Source organism: Xiphophorus couchianus, chromosome 20 (genome assembly GCF_001444195.1).
Source record: "Xiphophorus couchianus chromosome 20, X_couchianus-1.0, whole genome shotgun sequence".
NCBI classification, from domain to species: domain Eukaryota; kingdom Metazoa; phylum Chordata; class Actinopteri; order Cyprinodontiformes; family Poeciliidae; genus Xiphophorus; species Xiphophorus couchianus.
This window is the reverse complement of record NC_040247.1, coordinates 13,742,656-13,766,420: the sequence shown is the minus strand read 5'-3', so window position 1 is coordinate 13,766,420 and position 23,765 is coordinate 13,742,656. Positions and strand designations below refer to the sequence as shown.

Genomic DNA, 23,765 nt, shown 5'->3' with positions numbered 1-23,765 from the left:
TTTTGCCCGCAGATAAATAAACACACCACACAGTTAGATGAAGTGAAAAATATGAACATTATTTAATAACTGATTCTCTGTAATAAACAATTTGAAAATATTTTACAAGGAGTCAGACACAATATTTTACAAATTTTGCCCTCTTCTTCTTTTTGTTTCATTATTTTTTTTTCTCTTAAGCTTCATCTGTACAAAAGAATGGAGCGACATGGACCAGTGCCCAAAAGAGAAGGAGCTAAATCTTCCACACGCACAAACATTCACGCTCACACACACGTACAATAAGTAAAACAAAAACAGAACCCAAAAAAAAAGAGAAGAAAACCATTTCGACGTCAGATCTCAAACTTATCAACAGTGCTGTTTTCCTATATATAATTTTTTAAACATCACTTTAACTTTGACTGATTTAACTCTTTTTTTTTTCTCTAAATGTTGCTGTTTTTTCACACTCTTTGTCAAACATGGTCACATAGCACCAGACTACAGACTACAGAATCACATACGCACGTCTTTCCCACAGAGACGCACCAACACAGAGGCAGCGAGGGTCGCGGGGGGGACGCTCTTTATGAAAACATTGCTTGATGTCTTAAAGCTGATCCCTCCCTCTCATCCCCAAGCTGGTCCAATTTGATATAGTTTTTCTTTGTTTTTTTTTGTTGTTATTTTTCTGTTTTTGGCAAAAGGAAATCTGTCAAACCAGAGAAATCAGATGCGTGTTTCCAGTCGGGATTCACGCAAAGATGAAGCTGCAGGATTCGTCTGTTTGGGCCCGTGCTGCTCTGTGGAGACCCACTCCCTGAGCTCACACAGAAACAGGGCTCCTACGCAATCTTGAAAAAAAAGACACAAAATTATGGGATTTGATTTGAGAATTTTACCAATCTATGATAAGAAATTGAAGTAATTATTCTATAATTTAAAGTTTTGTTTTCCTGTAAAGCTACTAAACATCTCACCTATTTTCTGACTAAATAGACAGCTCTGGGAAAAATTAAGATACCACTGAAAATGATCAGTTTCTCTGATTTTACTCTTTATATGTATATGTTTGAGTAAAATGAACATTGTTCTTTTATTCTATGAACTATTGACAGCATGTTTCTGATATTCCAAGCAAAAGTTTAGTTTTTATTTGCAGAAAATGAGAAATGATCAAAATAATGAAAAAGATGCAGAGCTTTCAGACCTCAAATAACGCAAAGAAAACAAGGTAATATTAATTTAGGAACAACAATACTAATGTTTTAACTCAGAAAGAGTTCAGAAATCAATATTTGGTGGAATAACCAGGAGGATTTTAATGAGGTTCAGTGCATTTTTTTCCAGAGCTGTATTTCTAAAGCTGTTGTTGACAAAGTTTGCACCACATGTCAGTAAGAATGCAAATAATCCACACATACAAAAAAACAAACGCAAATTAATTTAGAAATTACGTGAAAAATGTATAAAGACACAGAGAACAAGTATTGATGACTGTTATTCAGAAAGCAATTCTGCCCCCTGATGGTGTCGACGAATATTCTCTGGTTTAAGCCTAATTCATGGTCCATCAAAAGGTCTTCTCATTACCATTATTGCACAAGAAACATCTCATCTGCATTTCTAAATCTTTAAATGTACCAGTGCACCGCTGGATCCACGATCAAAAAGTAGAAAGAAAATTATTTCACCTTAATCCACATCATTATCGCAGAAAGATAAAATAATAACCAGGGGGACATAAGGATGATCCACAGAGAGCTTCCAAAATACCTGGAATTAGTAGGTGGAGTGATTTTACAGAAAAAAACCCCGAATGCACAAAACAGCTATTGTCTCTACTACACTCATTGCAAAAGACTCCACTGCTGAAGAAAAACTATGCATCTTAACTCTGCTGTCTAGCTTTTGGAAAAGTTGATCAAATTCTGGGAGAATCACTGGACCGACAGTGACGTTTTGAGGAAGTAACATCATGGTGAGGGGTTGAGAAAAACTTTGACTAGAGGAATGGAGAAAAATCCATCTAAAGATAAAACGGTAGAGGGGATGAAATTCACCTTAACACATTTTAGCAGGCTTGTATGTGTGTTTCACTTGGATTCATGTTGTCATCAGGTGAGAACTTAACGTCACTAGTTCCTGTAAAGTTACATATTTACTGAGAAAAATGTGTTTAGTGGTTATTTTTTATATTAAATCTTTCTTTTGCCACATCTCAGCATGGGTATTTGTGGTAACACTTTATTTGAAGGGGTGTGCATAAGACTGACATGTCAAAAAACTTGACATAACATCTGTTATGAACATGAAGGAATTAATGGTTATGACTTATCATGAAGTGCCATTCAGTAAATAATGACACTTTGAATGCAAAGTTGTACTAAAGGTTGCATTGAAAGTCCAACTTTGCGTTTAAAGTCTTATTATTTACTGAATGACACTTCATGACAACAGTCATAATCATTCATTCATTCGTAACGGGTGTTACATCATGTTTATGACAGTATTATGTCAGTCTTATGCACACCCCTTCAAATAAAGTGTTACCGTATTTGTTAACTTTGACTCATGATTTTTAATTTTGGGTAACATATAAAGGCACAGTTAGTCATAGATAAAAATTGACCATTTTACAGGTTTGTAGGCTTCATGTCACCCATCTGCGATAAATCAAGATGTTATAGATCAGAATCGGCTTTAAAGACTCTGGACTTAGTACAGGATGATCTAGTCCTGATCGAACAACTCTTAATTTAAATAGATTTTAAAACACTGATAATCTCAGTCCACATTCCCCAACAAACATTTAAATGCCTTTTACTGTACCGATGAATCAAAATTCAGATGATGATTTGGGTAATTTGAGGATAAGGTTTTGTTCTTCAATGTGGCAAAAACTACAAACAGGAAAAGTATGAAAGTTTTGAGATCGGTAGGAACCCTGCAAAAAAACACCTGTGGACTGACATCCCTGTCTTCCGTCCGCCCACCGGTTCAGCGTCTCCCAACTGGGCACAAATAAGTGTCATTACCACGTCTGCTTACAGGTGTGTGTGCACAACGTCTCAGTGCAGGTGCACAAAGTGTAGGTTTTCATATTTAGTGTACGGATCCTGGAAAAGGGGAAATATCAGGGGGCACATTTCCACAGGCACGTGTTTAGCGTTCATTTACAGACAGTGGAAATAGGGAATTACAGACAGAATTAATGGCACAGGACAGAGACAAACAAATGCCAGAAAAGTAAAACTGCATCAGGCATCAAAAGACGCCAAGAGTCCAATTAATAATACTCTTTAGCTTTAAATTTAGCTCCTTTAACAGTCTCTTTCTTTTTTGTTTTGTCTCAGGTTTACTAGGAGCTGAGCTGCAGTTACTGTGCCAGCGTGATTTGTCACATCAAATAGTACCGAGGACTGTACAGAGTGTGTGGTGAAGGTTCAAACTGTTGCATGACTCATTCTCACCTGAGCTGCACAGTGAGATCTGAGTGGGTGTGAACATCCAAGGTCAGAGGCTTTTAAAACGGGAAATCTCCCACCCGCGCTCAAGCATTTTTAATGCAAACATGCACCGATCAACAATTCATTAGGAGAGAAAATAAGTAAAAAATAAATAAATAAATCAGAGCTCAGTGCACCTTAATGCATAACACTAAGAAAAGTCTGTGAAGGGAGTATTTTAGAATCGGTTAGATATCCATGAGAAACGGGGTTTAAGTGGGGAATCAAATCTCCTCACTGAGTAACACTAAGGCATTTAAAACGGCTTTGATAACTCTTTTGCATTCAGACAGAAAACACTAAAACTACACATTCTTCACCTCCTCAACATCAACATTTAAATAGAGTGGCACCTATCACTTCTGGTCAGAGGTTTACATGCACACTATCTGTATATATCCCATGGATTTAATAAATATTTTCTTTTTTTTTTGCTGGAAAACTTAGTTTTTTAAAAAACATTTTAGTTTACGTTGGATATTTTCTAGTTCTAGTTCCTTCCATTCCTGGTTGGATATTTGACCTTTCCTCTTGGCAGGATTGGTAGAGCTCATTAAAAACTGTTTGTTTCCTGGCACAGACCCATGTTTTAAGCATAGATCACACATTTTGATGTCAATGCCATTTCAGAAACTTATTGTTAGCCAGCTTTATCCATTGAAAATTTGGTTCTGATTGGGATTTTTGTCTTGTTGGAACTTCCATCTATTTCAAATTTCTAAGACACTCAGTTGTTGATTTCTACTGAAGTCGAGTAATTTTGAGGTAGTCCCTCTTCATAATTGTTGCACACTGCAAAAACACCAAATCCCACCGAGTATTTGTGACTTGGTTCAAGTGCAAATGCCTCAGTACTCTTGAAGACAAAACTAGCTTACAAGTGATTTTTCAGCAAGATATTTGGACTAGAAACTAGACCAAAGTTACTTGATAGGATTTGATGTTTTTGCAGCATGCCAATACCATAAGCAGCAACTGAACCCCAAAATGAAGTTAAATGTGCAGAAGATGTTTATCCAACTATTAAATTTAGCCAAATAATACATTTGAGATTGTGTATTTGTAGAAAATTGAATTATTATTTATCCAAAATCACAGAGGTGATATGTAATTATTCTAAGAATGTAGGTCTGAATGATATTGCTGAAAAAACACATCACAATATAAGAGTTTCATATCAATTGATATCAATAATATTTCATTAGATTTTTTTGTTTTAAATATCTGAAATACTACCAAACTGGTGGCGTGACTGTTTTTGTTCTGAGCATTTATGAGGCAAAACCTTAAACTGCTGCTGCGCAAGTTACTCAACAGGTTGTTGCTAGGTAACCGGAAGTTCTCAAGTTACTGCTAGGTAACCAAAGAGTGAGTGAGTTACTAAACGCCACAAATCTTTCTTAGCGTTCCTTGAGAGGTTGAGCAGCTAGAAGTGATGTTCTGCTTAAATTCCCAGAATGCTGTGCGGTTATGGATCAGAGTTCGGTGAAATTCCATCAGATATATTATCTATTGATGCTGATCCCGTGTTTATTACGACTTATGTCACTGATTTATTGTCCAGCCCTATAAGAATGATTCAAATTCATCGATACCAAATCTGATATGCATACGAAGCTCTGTGACTTCATGTAAACTCACGACCAGAGTAACAGGTGGATCTTTTAGTTTATTTCTCCACCACAACACTAGATTTTGTCTGCTGCCACACAGAAACAGTAAGAAACAGCTGTTCTAGCTCAAATATTACCCCCGCCTCCCGCCCCCAAACCCGCTCACAGAACCGAAGATCCTTTCGAGGGCTTTTAAAACAAACGCACATACACACACGTCCACAAACACACACAAACCAGGCAGAATGATAGCAGTCAGGTGGCCCTACGAACACACTATGGCCAGTTAACTCACTGTATATCAATAGTGTATCATAGCTCTATACATGGTTTTGTAAAGGAACTGTATAGTAATCCCCGTGTGACGGCGGACCGGAGGCTCTGGAGGGGGGGAAGGACGTTAAGCGGAGCCGGTCAGCGCGGAGGCTCAGTGTAAAGCTAGTTCTACAGCATCAGCCGACAGATTCAGTCTCCTGCAGCGTCCCAAGCCTCAAACATGGCGCTTTATAAAGGTACTATACAGTAGCTTCACTCTTATACAGCCAAAACAAAGTGCGTAAAGGCACTATGAAACAGCTCCTAAACGCGGGAGTCTGAACGAAAACAATTATTATTATAAAGAAAATCCATACATTGCAATGGAGAAAGGACAAACTGTGACTACTACTGTACGTGATCACCATATTTAGTGGCTCCTACTGCGCTATAGATGGAAAATAAAAAAAAGCCCCTATCCCCCAGCAGCGGATGGTTTTAAAGATTAAACAGTGTCAGTCAAAGGTAAAATTAGACATGATTGGCCCGTCCCAAAGAAAGGCTTTGATTTTGACACGAGTAAACCACATACACACACGACAACTGTGATTCGGAGCGTTGGTGAAGTACTTTTTCTTTAAGAGGTGAGTTTTTTTTTTTTTCTTCTTCTTTTTTTCCGAGGTCAGAATGGTTCGATTGATCGTAAAAGAGAGAGTAATACCACACGACATCAACAATGTTCCAGCAGCAACCGAACGCTGATTCAGATTTTACAGCCTGGGGGCCTGCGAGCCAGAAAGCACTAGCACTGATAGACTATAATAAACACTTCAAGAAAAGCTTGGTATTCTATCGTGTAATTACAACAATGCTCCCCAGTGGATCTCGTTTGTTTCTTAAAAAAACAAACAAAAAACAATAATCTACTAATTAGAGCTGCACAAAATGAGTCAGAATTCAGCTGCTGCAAATCTAATTCTGGTTTCCTCTTTGTGTTTTTGGCTACAAAAATAAGACCACGTGAAAGTATATCTCATTTTGGCAAGTAGATATAGCGCATTTTAGGTTAACACTTAACTTTCTTTTCAAATTAAATCCTAAGCATACGGCATGTTTGGAATACTCATCACTTCAGCAGGTAATACTTGACATTTTGAATACTTGTTTAGTTTTTTTTTCTTTTTTCTTATTATCGTCTGTGGTGGAATAGCTGGCTGGAGGGTCCACAGCCTTACGAGAGGCAGATGGTGAGACTCTGAGATGAAGGAGAAGAAGAAGTCCGGTCATCGGAGGAGGAGGGCGGACAGTCAGCCCCAAATCTCCAGTCTGTATCAGGATCTCTCTCTTATCTAGATGAAGGTGGTATTTGGAGAACAAGGGGGTTGTTTTCTCTTTTCTGGGGTGCTTTGACGGTCCTGCACCGACAGCTTGGCTTGGAGATGTAGGCTGGTCGGGCTGAGGACACAAACGTCCAGCGTCCGAGCTGGACGGCGCCGCACTCTGGGCTTCCAACTGACCGCGACAGGAGGTCCCGCAAGTAACTATGAGTAAAACAACATCAGGATGCGGGTATGGAGGCGAAGAGTCGGGAGGGATGGAGGGTTTTTTTAAGGGAAGGGAGCGAGGATGAGGAGAATGAAGTTAATGTAACAGAGAGTGATGATGGGGGCTGAGAGCTGAATAAAGCAGCAGCAGCTGAATGAGCAGGAGGGTGTAGAGAGGCGGACGGAAGGAGTGACCTCTTCCACAGTCTGACGTGTTCTCCTGCAAAACGACAGAGAAGATATCAGACTTACGCATCTTTTTTCAATTCCAAAATACTGACTGCAAATGTAAAATAGTTCCTGATTGTAGCCTGGAGTGTGCGCTTTTCATTTTGGGATAATTTTGACCAAATTAGTTGGACTAATCTTCAGAAATTACCTTCAGATACAAATCTCAAACCTCGCGGGTTTGAGATTTGTATCTGAATCTATTTAATCAACATTTCCGTTAATTACTGTCAAGCTGACATTTTTGGAAAGTGTTCAGAGGGAAGCAGAGTAACAACTAAGTCAGGTTTTAATAATAAATATCTGAAATGCTGAGTGAGCACCAAAACTTACACAGAAAAGTTGCAGCTAGTTTTACATCTACATCAACATTTGAAAAGTCTTACTCACAGGTGATGAGTGTGACCTGTGAGCATCTTTTAGTTAGCAAAGCAAGCCATTGTTGATTTCCTTATCTCCCACAAAGACTGACGAATATTAAACTAAACTATAATCAATGTGGTTATTAAAAATCAGAATTGGGTAGTAACCAGTTACATTTACTCAATTACATTCACTTGAATAACATTTTGGGAAAAAATGTACGTAAAATCAGAATCTGCTTTAAGTCTATTTCTGCCTATAAAGGGAACAGTTTAATGACACGACTCTGAGTATACAACCGTTTGAAATCAAAATGAAGAGTTTGAAAAAATGAATGCAGACTAATTATTCAGAAAAATATAAAAACAAGTAGAATACTTCACTATTATTGGTACCCCAGTAGAAGATCTAAAACTTTAAATAAACATTGTTGACTCCAAGATCAAATTCTTCGCTGTAATTCTCTTAATGAGCCGTGGAAATTCATTTTTGCTTCTCTTACCGTCCTCGTCTTGTTTATCAGAGGACGTTGAGATGCTATAAACTTCCTCATTTAGGTTTTTTTGTCTTTCCAGTTTTAAAGAGAGAAATAGAAATATGGATTGAATCATATTTTTATCCAAAGGAAACAAGAAGTGATAGCGTATAAATCAAAAGTTTCTTGACACTGATAAATCAATAACAAAATGCTTTGGAATCACTTTGTTGAATTTATTGGGGTTATTTATTATTTAATGTTGATCTTTTATCCCCTGATAACACATACAGTGGATCCCTCATTTCTCTGCAGAGCGCATCCTAAATATTAGCAAACAAATGCAGCTTGTATAGCTGAAATATTTAGCTGCAATGCTACTTGACAGCCAATCGAGGACCGTCATTCCTTTTCTTTTTCCATTTCCGTTGAAAGGCTGTAACTCCGATAAGGAAGCCTGTAATTTTAGCTTCTGCAACGAAGCTTTTTCTCTGTGTGTATTAATGGTTATTAAGGTATATTTGGTGTTAGAACTGTTAAAATAGACAGTTGTAAATGTTTTAGAGGGGATTTCAAGAATGTGTTGATTTTAATTATTCGGTGCTGAAACTCCATGAATACCTGGGTCCAGTGTTCTCAAATCAAAGGTATCAAATTTTATGTTTCTCTTTACTCTATCAGCAGCCCTGTGTGTGTTAGGATTGTTATCAAGGTACATGCCTCCTGGATTATCTAATCCCTGATGGATTGTACCTCAATTCCCATCAGTTACGTCATTAGTAAATTTGAAAAATACATTTTTCAAATGTATTTTTACATTCTCTCTCTGATTAAACCAGAAAAGTAGGTGGTCTTTATTCACGCAACAGAACATAAAGTAAAATATACTCAATTACATGTTATGTACTTCATCTTACATATCTTTTTACATTTAGGTTGTCAAATGAGCCTATAATAACAGGATTTTATGGTTGTCTGAAACCTTTGAAAACAGGTTTTGATGATAAAATAAGGTTGTTGCTTTAATGATTGCTCATATTCTGGAATTTGCTCTTGCATTATGACACATTTTAGGGAACTATTTTCAGGTGCGGATTAATACACATTTAGGACAATAAAAACGTTTTCACAGCAGGAGACTGCGTGCTATCTTGAGCCAACTTATGCTAGAGTGTTGACAAATTATTACATCAGTATGTTTTAATTACAAAGTAATAATATGAACGGCTATATCATTACCTTCCTAAAATAAGTTTTTTCCCAAAAGTGATTTTTGTTTTTCCTACAATATTTTGGAAAGAAAGATAGGTGGTGATTTTTTTTTACAAAAGCACTTTTGGCAAAAATGACTTGTGCCATTATTTTAGGAAAGTGACGATCTTGAAAATAATGGAATTTTCTATGATTTCCAAATGTGTTATTGTCTGGTTGTCCCTGAACAAGTGCGGTAAAACTAGCTGACTGAATAAATCTCAATAGCTGCGGAAATTAATAACATCTAAAACTCTTACAGCTGCGTTGCTGTCGAAGCAAGTGGAAGGTCCTTTTCGATACCGTGCAGTCGTCATTTCTTCACACGGATTTTCCTCCTTGACTGATTTATTACTCCATTAAGGAACATTTAAAATATTCTAGGAATTAAAAACCCAACAGCGTTGAAGGAGAGGCAGGTTTGTTACTGTGTCTGTAGCAGCTGGTGTGTAAAAAGTGGAAAGGATACACTCTTCCTTGTCCTGGGAAAGATCTTCTATCTCGCAGGAGCTGCATGGCAGCTTTTCTGCTACCACAAACAGCAAGTTGGTGTTGTTTATCCTTTTGGCATGAATCAGCCTGCAGTGAAAAAGACAGCTTTGTCAACAGCCTCCCTCTGCTTGCTTGCATCTCGCACTCATTTGCTAATGGATCAGCAAGATTTATGAGACAGCCTTACAAGGCTCATTTAGCCAATAATGTGACCATTTCATTTAAAAACGACGCAGGTTTACAGGCTGCTTGCCAACCGTGCCTCTGTCTATTCACATGATTTGCGTGAAAGGACACATGCATGACCTGGAACAGTTTCCGCAGTCTTGGAGGATGTTGTAGGAGTTGCTGAGGTTACTGAAGTAGTACTGGGTTTGGATCATCACGCAGCTCCTCTCTTTTGACTCTATTACTTCTGCTTCCACCTCATCTGCAAGATCAGCAGAACAGACAGAGACACGCTGGTCACCCGAGGTTCTGCACATGTCCAATGATGGTGAATTTAAAACTATGCTCACACTCACCTGTGACAAACCAGCTGTGATAAGCCAAACCGTATAAAAGCTGTTGGAACAAGGACCTGTTGTGACAAGAGATGCAATTAACAACATGGAAAACCAGTAACAGGTTAGAGGAAAATTATGTGGAGTTATATTTTTTGCTGTTTTGTCAAACAAACCCATAAAATACAGTATAGAGAGCTGCAGGCAGACATTAATTCAAGAAGACAGAGCTGGAGGGGAAAGAACTTCTGAAACATTTTTTATACAGTTCATTAAAATAGTTTTTAGTTAGCAAAAAGCGCCACTGTGGATTTCCTTATCTCCCAAAAAGACTGACAAATATTAAACTAAACTATAATCAAAGAGGTTACTAAGAACCAGAATTGGGTAGTAACTAGTTACATTTACTTTTTGGAAAAAAACCCTACTTTTCAGAGTATTTTTACTACATTTCACTTTTTACTTTTACTTGAGTAACTTTAGTATGAAGTACTGCTACTCTTACTTGAGTAAAATTTCTGGTTTCTCAGTAACTTCACTGAATTAAGAACATGTTTGTTTTAACCAAATATTCACCAGACTCAGACGCATATCAGCAGTTTTTGCTAAAGTTTCATAAGTTTTATACTGAAAGAAATTGATTTGGAAATCTGCATGACTTAAATATTAAATGACTGATGTTATAATCAGTTACTCAGTACTTGAGTAGCCTGTTTAGTAAATATTTCACTTTTACTTGAGTAAAAATATGTTGAAATAGTTCTACTCCTACTTGGGTAAATTCTTTGGGTTCTCTGCTCACCTCTGTTAACAACACCAATATTATCTACTGATAATAGACACTATAGTCCATAATAGTTGAAATAATTGTCAAAGGAGAATATTTTGTATTTTATTGGCACAAAAAATATAATATAATTATTTAAACTCCATTGCAGTCTTTTTTATTTGGGACTGCATGTCACTGTAGTCAAAGCACTTACACAAATTTACAAAACAAATCCACAAATAACTACTTAGTTATTATTGAACGGGATATTTATTGACGCTAATGGAACTACCACAGAAAAACAAAGAGTAAAGGTAAATATCCCAGCCCTACTTTAGCATTTTGTAGTTTGTAAATATTGCCATGTATAGTTCAACATTGAAAAGATAACTCAGTTTTTTTTATGATGACAAAATAAATGGCAGATCACCACCAGAGATCACAGACCCATAACATTTGAAGCGATGGCTCATGTCCATAATCTGAGGCATTTCTAGTATTTTATGGCTGTGCTGCGAAAGAAACAATAACTTAAATATAAACAGGAACAACTGAAGATTCATTCACAGCCATTTTTTGTTCTTATCTACAACAGAGCTACAGATTGAGACATTTTTTATCAGGCTTCAGCCTATAAAAAAGTTTGATGTCCTTTGCTGTTGCTGCTTGTATAAAAGTAATAAGTTGCTTAAGTGTCCTTTTGGCAGCTCAGGTGTGATGGTAGCAACAACAGGGAATAAATGTCGGCACTAATGGAGCGCTTAGATTTTATCATGATTTAGTCATTATGACTCAACATGACTTAAACTTGATCTATGACCCTTTTAAATATGGAAATCTAATTTCAGTGTGAAAGCTATAGTGAGCAAAAAAGTGTCTTCTCTTTTCACCCATATTACCAAAATGCTACTGCCACAGGTATTACATCTAAACCAGGAAGTTTCCCCAACCATTTACCAATCTTTAAGAGCTTTCCGTGCCTCCATAATCGTTTATTATTTGATGAAAAAAGCTGGTTCTGTTCTGGGGACTAAAGTGAAGCCTGGGAGAACTTGCTATTATGTGTAAGTATTGCTTTTTATGTCTGCCGGTCATAATTATTGTATTTCAATGCTCAAAAATATATCCTGTGTAGAAAAAAACATATTAAAAATCTATATTTTTTTATCTACTCTGGACAATTTCTTTGACCAAAAAAATAACAGCAGTAAAAAAAATGCAATGAATCTTTGAAAGCACCAACAATTAACTAACTAGATAGCCAGTCTCCTACTTTGAATCCAGATATAGCTAAATAGCAAAATGTGCACATTATTTTGTGCAGTTTATTGACCCAGAGTTCAAACTGCAAGGAGCGAGGTGCTTCAAATCTTACCATGCAGCAGCTGATGTCCACCATGCCAGGTTAACAAAGTCTGCAATCGTAGGCTGCAGACAAAGAAACATTTAATCATTTCTTTCTGCTTAACGGGTCAGTATAATTTATTTGCAGTTGCCTCTTACATGTTTATCTTTCTAAAATTACTACTTATATTTTTGTTTTTGACATAAAGTAGCATTAATTAAAATGAAGGAAAGGTTTTGTCCATTTTAGGACCACTCAATTACTTTTCTGTGATTTCACAAAGGGAAATTATTACTGAAGATGAAACAGAAAAATAGTTTACTAGAAGAAAAAATGTTTTGTGGGGGAGTTGTTAGGTAATGCCATAATTTTGTTGGGATATTGGAAAAGGTACTCAGGATTTTGAATACTTTTTCTGGATCACATAAAAGTAACTCAAAAACTTGCAAAGCTCTAGCAAAATGAACTCAGTCTCTTGAAATGCTCTCCAGCATTTTGAAAAATCCTTTGCGTAATCTTAAAAAAATAACTCTGGATCCTACTAAACCTTTGGAAAAGTAAGGAAATATCCCAATGAACCTTGGAGGTTTTCTAATTAAAAAAAAAATTAAAAATTGCAAAAATAACTATCAGTTTTGCTAAACTTTGCTGGAATCTTAAAAAACAAACTTGGATTTTGTAAAAGTACCTGGTATGTTTGGAATCGTGTTCTTACCACAAACACTCCTCGCCTTGCTGCTCCAGCTTCACTGTTTTGTACTTGTTCACACACAGACTGATAATCAAACGACTGCTTGCGCTTGTAGAAGGAATTGTTGTACAGAGCGTACATCAAGTTTGGGTCAACGACACCAAGAAATTTGCCCACCTGCAACGATACAAAGCTCTGCTCAGCACTTGGTGATGATTAGAGTAAATCTGTGATGTCTGAAAAATACATCTTATTTTTAATTAAACCTCGCTCCAGTCATCCTTCTGATTTGACATGATTAGGAAACCGCCGTCATCAATTAAATAGCACAGGAGATCCTGCAAAAAGACACACGGCAACAGGAGTTTGAAGATTATTCAGGAGAGAAACAGAATATTAAAATATATTTAAATTTTACGGCTAGCGTAAATACTCACATCACTATTAGCTTCACAGTCCATCTCACAACCTCTGTTTGGTCCACACTGTCATGGAGGAAAACACAATTTGGTGCAGGAATTGAAACTCTCATCAAAATAATTCTTTTTCTATTAAATTAACATTTAAAACATTATACTTTATACCGTATTTGAGCCTTGACGGCTGTCCGTATGGTTGCTGGCAAGAATCTTGAATTTATCGGTCCATGCTTCCAGGTCTAACTTTACTCCAAGAACTGAGAAAAACGGAGTAATAAAAGCATTAAAAATTATATTTAATGCATAAAATAACAGAAGAGAAGTTACATACAGTACAGACCAAAAGTTTGGACACACAGTTGTGTCCAAACTTTTGGTCTGTACTGTACCTCCCCTTTATCTTGATCTGAATCATTTTCCCTACCATTTGTAATGACGTTTTTCTGTTTGCTCACCTGCAGGTTTGACCGTCTTCCCGCCTATTGTGATATCCAGAGCCGTGCTGACCAAAATTCCCACTGTGTCGTTTTCTGGGTTCAACAGATCGGCCCCAGCTGCATGAGACACACACACACACACAAATCAAGACACATGAAGGGGGTCGGAGGTTCAAGCTGTGGTTTAGTTACGCAACCAAAGAGGATCATTCACCTGATCGATACGGTGCTGTGAAGATGTAACCCTTGTTGTCAAGGCTACGGCGGTAGTAGCTGGCATTAAACGGCTCTGGGTCTTCCTCCCAGGTTTCTGCAGCTCTAAGATTTAAAAGTAGCAAATATCTGCTGTTCAAGCTCCCTCCTCGACCTTATGTAACATCCTAACTTATCATCCAAAAATAGAACCGAGTGAGAAATGTAAGATCTAAAGAAACAGCTGCAGTCAAGACACACAGCAGTGATGAAATCTGCTCTTACTTGTTTGGAAAGACTCTTGTTATGCCTCCATCTGTTGCAGCAAACACAGCCAGGAAGCCGTATCTAAATGTCAGGATTGAGGAAAAACAAACAGGCAGGACTCAGATCTACAACTTCCCCACTGGTGATGTTTGAGAATAAACTTCAATCAAAGCAGCTTGGTGCCTCTCACGTATTTAAGTCTTTATTCTTCCACACTTTATCGACCAGCTGCCGGATGATGCCAGTGTCAAGAATCAGATTGTGAAGGAGCAAACTGTCACCTGGATGAAAATTTAAGAAACACAGAGAGGATGGTGGAGTAGTACTGAGATTGAAACAAATTTTATTACTACCTTGTCTTGCTTTTGTAGTCAAAGCAACATTAGCTACACGTGTTTCTGTGCATTTAAAAAGAATAAAGTTGCTTTCATTTTGTGTGCAACAAAAATAAAAAGTCCAGCAAAACATTTGTTAACTGGATCCTTCAGAAACAGAGCTGCGTTCGGGGTTTGATTGTAAAATCCGCATCGCTGAACAATTTCACAACCATTACTCAAAGATGAATCTGTGATGCATTTGTTAGAGACTATTTTCATCTGCAGATTAAAACATTTAAAGCGCTGCAGCATTTCTGGCAGCAGGATAGTGGATATGGGATTTACTCAAAATAAACTCAACAAAAAGGGAAAAAAACACAAGGAAAGGACACTTTGTCAGTGGAAAATGAGGAGCAGACAGGAACTGCTGCAGAATGTTGCACTTAGATTATCTGGGCTACATTTATTTTCTTAATCAGATTAATTTAGAGATTTTTCCTTCAATATGCAGGGCTCCAGACTAATGTTTCTGCACTGGTTGTTCTGGTACACCAAACAGTACCAAATACATAATATTTTTGTTATTTCATGTGCATTTTGACAGAATAGTAGGCTACAAAGATGAGTAGTAGTCGTAGTAATTACATTTTTTGCTTCTGCTGCTCCACAACAGATTATATCTTGTTTATGTCTGAAAAAGGTTTGTCTAAAGAATTAGAGCTTGTGTTGCATTTAGAAAAAATATGAAGTCAGAAAAAGTTATTATCTTCTAAATTTGTGTATCTTCAACGTATTCTGTCTGAATGTGCGATTATTTAAGACGGTGGAGGTAAAATCAGTGTAAAGTGACTCCTTTACAAGGGTTTTCTGTGTCGATTTTACTGCTGGGAAAAATTACAAAGAGTCCAACAACTGAATCAGTAAAATTAATTTATTAGATGAAACATACAGCTCTGGAAAAACTTAAGAGACCGCTTAAAATGATCAGTTTCTCTGATTTTATTCTCTTTAGGTTTATGTTTGAGTAAAATGAACATTGTTCTTTTATTCTCTGAACTACTGACAACATGTCTCTGACATTCCAAGCAAAAATTTACTATTTATTTGCAGAAAATGAGAAATGGTCAAAAATAATGAAAAAGATACAGAGCTTTCAGACCTCAAATAACGCAAAGAAAGCAAGTTATTTTTAATTAAGAAAGAACAAAACTAATGTTTTAACTCAGGAAGAATTCAGAAACTAATATTAGGTGGAATAACCAGGAGGTTTTCAATGGGGTTCAGAGCAGTGGGCTCTTCAGTTTTTACAGAACTGTATGTGAGGAGTGGATCGCAAACACAAACACAAATCACACATTGCTCAGCATTTAAACCTTTTCAAGTCATATTTTTTGACATCTTTAGGGCTTATTTTGGACACTTTACACAGGTTGTTTCTCATCTGAGCTTCTGAGATGTTCCTTTATGAAAAACTATGGCCACCTGACTGCTGCAGGCAATAAAATGTGTTATTGTTTCGGTAGTAATCTGGAGCACAAACATGATGACTATGATGCAGCTGCTTCACTGGACAGACAAACCAAAACATTATGATGACAGCACCCAGCAAAACAGTAACTAATTTAGCATTAGCTACAGCTGGGCCGTGATATGTATTGCTGCTTCTAAGAGACTTCAAATGTTGGGAAACCAATAAGAAAACGGTTGTTTTTGACAGATATTTATTTGCTTGTGCAACCAAATTGCTTGAACTCTGGAGTCCAGGCTTGTAATAGGAATGAAACTTACATTGCTTGGAGTCTGGAGTCACCTTCTCCATCAGGGCAATGAAGTTGAGCAGGAACTCGGTGTTGTTGTTGGAAAGTTCGAGATCATTGCAGTACTCCCTGAGAAAAAGGCAAAGGACTCACATGTGGCAAAGTAAAAGAAAACAACAAAAAAAGCAACAATGTTGCCTTTGCCATCAACACTGACTCTCTTAGATGTTTCTCATTGAAAGACACACAAAACATGGTGGGGGAAGCATGAGTCCACACTCACGTTGAGTGTTGCTAAAGTGAGTGGCATGCTCAGGTTCACAAAAATACTTCCACAAAGGATGGGACAGCGAGGCAAAGCATGAGAATAACTAAACTTAATTTGGACTTTTTTAAAATGTGGGCTTTGGAAGAGAGGTTATGAGTTTTATTTTCTCAGGTTGGCCAGTCCGACTGGGAAACACTCCTAAAAGCTTTAAAACAGTTTAAACGACTAGTAATTAAGTTAGCATATTTTTTCTTTTAAAATTAGAAGCTAGTTTACCTAGTAAACAATCTAACTTCATTAAAGATCACATTGTTCTGCCATCCTTTATCAGTAATGTTCCAGGTAAAACTTTATTAAAAATAAGATGTCAAAAAAAAAATAGAGTCTCTTTATTACATATATTTTTTAAAATTCTTTTTGTGGGCTCTAGTGTCCCTTATTTTTTGAAAGTAGGCTGACAGGAAAGGGAAATATGAATGAAACATGGAGCTAGAGTGAAATATTTAAAGTCTACATGGTGTCTTGTTCTTTCTTTTATGAATTTAGGCTAAATAGCTAACTCTATTTTTTTTAAATAATTAAAAAGAAATTTAAGATATAGTTAGACAAAAATGGTGTCTACTGGGCACTAAATGATCAACAAAATGTATTAATTGTGGCTTAAGTCTACAAAACAAAAAGTAAAGAAATTTATAAGAAATAATGATTGATTACACCCAGTGGCCAGCACATGTACTTTTAAATGTTTCTTCAATTATAGTAGATTATCCACGCAATCAGTGTGAGGCAATCTGCACTGGATTAAAGAGATTAGAACAAATATTTAATTAAGCTAGAGTTATTTTACTTCTCTTTCTCGACAGTAGGGGTCACTGCTGATTTATCCGGGTCACATAAGTAGCAGAAGAAGAACCTCAAATGAATTTCAAACTTCCTTAGCTTTTATTTTTCCTTTAAACAGATTGGATCTTAGTGATTCAAACATTTAAAACTAATGTATCTGCTCTGCTCAAAGCTGTTTCAATTATTTTTATACCAGATTATTTTACATCATATTATCATTCTGGCCAGCTATGCCAGATTCATAAACTCTCCAAAAGACCCCACTTCAAAAACTCCAAACTCATCAAAAAAAGGTACAAGGATTTTTTTTAAAACAGAGAACAACACATGCATTTTCCCCTTTTTGGTTAAACCAACGATATTTGCTTCATAAAAATAGTCTTTCCTCAATAGAATCACAACCTAATGGCTTCATGTTGTATTTTTGCAATGCAAACATGCAGGATCACACAACAGCACCATGCAAACATCCAACACGCTTTTGTAGTTAATTTTTCAAGAATTTAAAAGTATGGAACAACAGTTGTGACAGTAATTTATGATCCAATTCAAAAGTTGTAGGCTCCATTACGTACATAACAATAAGACGAACTAACAAATATAAAAACTACATAAAGTGACTGAAACACGGTGAAAAACTGATGACCACCAACGACAGCAAGCATTCATACAAAGGGCTACCTGGGAGCAATGAATACATGTCCTTCAGACTCAAAACTGTTTGGCAGCAGAGATTCAAAATCTGCAACAGAAAGGGGAGATTATCCAGGAAGAGCAGTGGGCAGAGCAGCGGGGAGTAAACTGGGTAAACAGCAGCTGTTCTTCAGAGGTGCAGGGACGCAGAAGAGACTTTACCATAGCAACAGTGAGGTATCATGAGAACACCAGCGTTAGCCAATATGGTGCCTAAAACACAACCTGACTCGATGCATCACCACTTTTTACTTCCACAAGCACTCACGTATTCGGTTTGATTGTTGCTTTGCCAACAAAGACCCTTTTTTCTTTCTGATTAGGTTTGATTTCAGTCTGATTTTTTTTTTTTTTTTTCAGACATCTGAGAACTGACTTTATCAGGCGTGATGTGTCAAGAAGCGAGTTCTCAGACAGATTGTGCATAATGAGTGCTTTTAGATCAGGCAGGCATCAACATGGCCAACTATTTGCAGGGGGGGAGGAGGTGGGTGAAGGTCCTAATGGAAGTGGTCACCCCTCAGACCGACAGGGGGAGAGGACTCAGAGAGACACTTAATCGGGGGAAATGCATCACATTGTGAAAGGCATGATGTGGGGCAACTTGGGTTGATCCATCTGGAACAAAACAGCAAGAAGAAATGCCACTGAACCCTCAGAAGAGTCCCATATTTTCTAATTGACTCAGAACCAGAAGAGAAATTTAACGTGTGCTTAGACGAAATAGAGTGCCCAGGTAGTTTTCCGCCCACAATGCCATGCACATCCGGGGTCAGGTTTACAGAGGAAGCAGTGGGCCGTGCCCCTGGCGGTCTGAGGGGTGAGGAGAGAGGGGAAACAAGCCAATGGAGACGAGGAGTACAGAGGGACAACATTTAGGAGTCAGGTGAGAAACCTGACAGCATGGGGAGACCTGAGAGGCCAGGATGGAGCTCAGCCCTGTGGCGTTAGTCTGCACACTGCACTGTTTCCAGCTAAAGGCAGACAAACTACGGCAGCCAAGCTGTTACAAGTCTATCAAATTTGGTCAAAGTACGTCTATACCACGGTGTCAATAGCTGCGTTTCCATTAACAATAAAACTGTGCACATCGAAATTACGAAAATAAATTTGCTAAATAGAAACACACCAGTTTTGAAAAACTCACAAAACTCACATTTTTTGTAAAACAGTATTTTGTAAAACTGCAGTAGAAACACTTTTTTGTGCATCATACGAGTCACGTGGTCAACAGCCTGACGTTGCTACTGGTGAAAACGACGCAGAAGATGACAGGAAGTAGTAAAAGGATGATGGTTTGTCTTTTTCGGACAATGTGCGGGTCACAGCATCGCGTAGTTCATAAAACGTGTCATTTTAACATGTTGAATCCATAACTCTTCTGTAAAATCACCGACAACAATTTCCCCAAAACACCACATGAGTAGCTCCAACGCCTGAAGAAGGCATCGACGTCTCCTCTGATCATTAGCGCCATGACTAAATTACAAACATAGTCTGATGTAGCTGTTAAAATTCGTTGCTGCTATGATTTTTAATAATCGCGTGAATAAACTTATTCTTGTGTTTTTAGTTTAATTTCTTATCTAGCAGAAACACTGAATTAAAGAAATTGTGTTGTTTCGACTTTAGCTGAATAAAAACAAAGATTTGTGCACATTTGTAATGGAAACACGGCTAATGAAACTTTATGACTTTATAATCTGAAGTTTCTTCTCTTATTAGAAAAATATGACAATGTTTTACAATTATAAAAAATATGTCTGTTTACCTTCCAGGTTAAAAGACTCACACATGCATCACTTTATGTTGGTTTAACTCATAACATTCCAATAAAAACACTATAAATTTTGGCTATAATGTGACAAAATGTGGAAAAGTTCAAGAACTATGCATAATTTTGCAAAGCAGTAAATAAATGTGTGATGTGCAGATTTGGCACTGGAAAAAAATTATATTTAAATCTAATACCTGAATGCTAGTGTTAAATAAACTAGTTACACTGTAGAAAGAAGATGAAAAGAGAGAGACTGAAGTTAATTAGAGGGGAAAATAGAGAGATTATGGTGAGGTGAAAGAAACAGAGCCAGAGAAGGGACAGCTTCTCTGAAACTGTCTACCAAAGAAAAAGGGATTGATGTGGGAGTGGGGACAGAAGACAAATTTAAACAGAAAACATTAAAGTGTATCATCCGTGGGTGCTGTTGCTTTGCTTTTCCCCCAAAATATATATCTCTATATATATATAGATATATATTTAAGGTTCCTGGAGCAGCAGATATGTGTGAGAGAGAGTGAGGCTGAGGACCGGAGGAGTCATTGTGGGATCTGAGCTGCAGCAAGAGGGTCAAGAGGAGAAGGGATTAACGAAGGAAGAGAGGAGGGGAAAAGGAAGAAAGAAAGGTTGGAAGGGCTAAAGGCATGGTTGGCAGGGACAAAGGCAAGCAGGCTGGGACAGGTGAGAGGAGGGAGGAGAGGAAGGTTTAGGATAAGGGGTGAGGTAAGGAGGAGGAAGCGGTAGGGATTAGGAAGTAAAGGTAGGGAATGTGGACCGATATGGAGTATACTTGCCCTTGATGTATGAGACTGTGTGGATCCATCAGAGAAGGAGTGAGCAAGAAAAGAAACAGAGGATCGGGTAGGAAGGGGAGGGGGGAATCACAGACAATATTTTATTCAATAACTGTTTGAATAAAAATATTGTTTTCTTGAAAGAAAAGAAACCAATTCAAGTCAAACCAGACAACAGAGAGAAATAAATGAAGAACAAACATTCTTTCTGCAAGACCAAACAAAGAAAAACAAAGACATCCTGGGCAAAGAAAGCCAGGAAAGCCACTTAACACAAATTGTGAGAAATAACCATGGCAGAACAAAAGAGAAAAAATAATATTAATTAAAAAACACCAGGAAAAGAGAGGAGAATCAGGGTCTGGACAAAGAAAGAATGAAAGACACAAAATGTGTCCCAAATCAGACCCAGAAAAAAACAAACTCCCACAGTTGAAAAGCCATAGTTCCAGGCCATGTGGGAGTTTAGCAATCGAATGATTCCAAAGCTGATCAACATCTCACACCATCCAAAAGAAGAGGAAATAAATTCCCACACATGACAGAAAAAAAAAGAAAAATCATAAAAATAATCATAAGGAGTGAAAAGCATGCATTTTTTCACAGCTTTCTGGTCAGAAACATCCAATAATTTAAAACACAGACGCTTCAGAATCATTACTATGGTGGAGAAGAGGCGAGAGCATTTGGTAAAACAAAAAATAATAGCACAAAGGTCACCATTATTTTCACCTGAGGAGTACAGTAAAACCACAGCTTTCACCTTTCTGTCTGTTCAGTTATTTTTTTCTTCAGCCAGTGTGAAGAAAAAACATCACCATTTTACAGCACAGCATGAAGACAGGAGGGAGCGGGGGGAGCGGAGGAGGAGGAGTCGAGGGACTCGGGAACCGAATGATCCTGCCTATCAGAGAGCATAGAGAAGGGGAAGAGGGAAGCTGAGGGGCCGGGGCAGACCAATCCCCTCGGACACTCCATATGATGATGTTGGAAACCCGCAACAAATGACTGAATTCGAGTGTAAGGTCACATCAGAAAGAGAAAGAGCAGAGAAAAGAGGAGGAGGACAGACTGAGGGGAGAAGGACGCTGGGTCTGACCCAAAGTACTTACACTGCACCTGAAGGATCTGGTCACTTAGGTTGGCCTTGACATGGTTCTCACTATATGTGGGCAGTACCAACCCTAAACTGAGTTGGGAAAGATAAGGAACAACGTAAGCAGACATAAAAATACAGCTTTGGAGAAAATGAAGAGCCCACTGCACTGAAAACCTCCTGGTTTTTCCATCTAATATTGGTTTCTGAACTCTTCCTGAGTTAAAACATTAGTATTGTTGTTCCTAAATGAATATCAACTTGTTTTCTTTACATTATTTGAGGTCTGAAAGCAGTGCATCTTTTTCCTTATTTTGACCATTTCTCATTTTCTGCTAATAAATACAAAATTTTTGCTTGGAATTTCAGAGACATGTTGTCAGTAGTTCATAGGATAAAAGAACAAAGTTCATTTTACTCCAACATAAACCTATAAAAAGTAAAATCAGAGAAACTGATCATTTTAAGTGGTCTCTTAATATTTTCCAGAGCTGTATTTCACATTTTCGAAGTTTATTGAATGAGCCAATGAATACACCTTCATTCTACTTTCAGATTCTTGCTTAATTCAATGCATTCAACAATGTGCTAATAGTAGCTCTAATAGTATTAACAACAATAATAATGATAACTGGGGCGCACCAATTGCAGTTTTCTTCCCTATCGTCGATTACTGATCGTTAAAAAGCCTGACCTGCCGATTCTGATTTTGACCAATACCATTTTTTTCGTCTGAAATTTCGCTAAATTTAGCAAGAAAGTCACCAAGTTGATAACAGTGGGTAGAATATTGTCAACTGAAAACATGCAGAAATGACCTGGAGGGTCAGTCTATCAGTGAAACCTCTGTCATTGCGGAGCAGAAGAGGTCAGTGGGTTATTTTTTGATATATGTATGTAGACATGTATATATAGATATTGGGGTGAGGTAGATAAGATCGACTTCACATATAAGTATCAGCAGATCACCAATCTCCTAAAATAAAAGCAAATCGGCTGGCTGATAAATTTGTGAAACCCCTAATTATTAATGACGCTAACATTGCTGTGTAACAACAACAACATAATACATCAAGACAGTTTCTCATATTCATTGTAGACTATTTCTTTATACTAAAGTTTGAATAGTCTAATGTTTGGACATTGCTTTAATGCCACAATCAGATTCTTCCATAGTTTCACACCACAGACTGAAACGCAAAAACTTCTTTTTCTGGTTCTGATCTCCAAGCTTTTAATTTGCATTTCCCTCTGGGATTATAAAGTCCTTCTTCTTTTGAAAACAATTTTTGAATATTTTCTGGTAGCTGTTCACTTTTAAATAAGATGCACACCGTTTGTAAATTCACCATTTCAGTAATAATTTAGAGTTTATAAATACTGGATTTGTGTGATACAGGTAACCAACCTTATTGATAATTCAGCAAAGAATGTGCAGTGCTTTCTGTTTATTTAATATAAAAATACTCTTTGATATTTTATTTTGTACCTGTATACGTATTTCACAGAAAAGATATTTTAGGATCATTCCTGCGACGTATGTGGATGTTTTAATTGAAAAACATCACTCAGTTGTGCAGAGCTTTAGATGTTCTCCATCTTTGATTTGCTGTAATTTCCTAAAAGCAGGAAAGCCTTTTTCTCTTTGTGCGACAGAAGCATTTGATGTGCCACATTTTCAAACAGACCCTATAATCCACTGAATGTGCTATGATTTCCTTTTTTACATAAAAGCAAATCTAATTTAGCACATCTGTGCAGTGACAACCTTGCAGACCCCCTGTGATCTCCAACAACCCCATTAGTGATGTCTAAGGATGGGAATAGTGTAAGCGCTTCGAGTTTCACTTCACATTAACTAATTTTCCCCAAATTACAAGTGAAG

The 23,765-nt window shown here is 37.3% G+C and overlaps 1 protein-coding gene across 5 annotated transcripts in view; it reads right to left on the bottom strand.

Moving 5' to 3' along the window:
* Positions 1–38: 38 nt before the first annotated feature.
* cacna2d2a (calcium channel, voltage-dependent, alpha 2/delta subunit 2a) overlaps positions 39–23,765 on the bottom strand; it is a 219,918-nt gene continuing 196,191 nt past the window's right edge. For 4 of the 5 annotated variants that reach the window (XM_028001954.1, XM_028001955.1, XM_028001957.1 and 1 more), the window contains 18 exons: positions 21,897–21,973; positions 20,785–20,799; positions 18,202–18,262; positions 16,441–16,538; positions 14,526–14,616; positions 14,354–14,416; positions 14,091–14,194; positions 13,895–13,993; positions 13,605–13,696; positions 13,458–13,505; positions 13,287–13,358; positions 13,045–13,197; positions 12,360–12,412; positions 10,237–10,292; positions 10,019–10,142; positions 9,690–9,799; positions 9,481–9,563; positions 39–7,123 (listed from right to left, as the gene is read on the bottom strand). In XM_028001954.1, coding sequence (XP_027857755.1) covers positions 7,001–7,123; positions 9,481–9,563; positions 9,690–9,799; positions 10,019–10,142; positions 10,237–10,292; positions 12,360–12,412; positions 13,045–13,197; positions 13,287–13,358; positions 13,458–13,505; positions 13,605–13,696; positions 13,895–13,993; positions 14,091–14,194; positions 14,354–14,416; positions 14,526–14,616; positions 16,441–16,538; positions 18,202–18,262; positions 20,785–20,799; positions 21,897–21,973 — 1,522 coding nt within the window. In that variant the 3' untranslated portion in view covers positions 39–7,000. The remainder of the gene's footprint in view (positions 7,124–9,480; positions 9,564–9,689; positions 9,800–10,018; positions 10,143–10,236; positions 10,293–12,359; positions 12,413–13,044; positions 13,198–13,286; positions 13,359–13,457; positions 13,506–13,604; positions 13,697–13,894; positions 13,994–14,090; positions 14,195–14,353; positions 14,417–14,525; positions 14,617–16,440; positions 16,539–18,201; positions 18,263–20,784; positions 20,800–21,896; positions 21,974–23,765) is intronic. The other variant, XM_028001956.1, reaches the window with a different exon arrangement.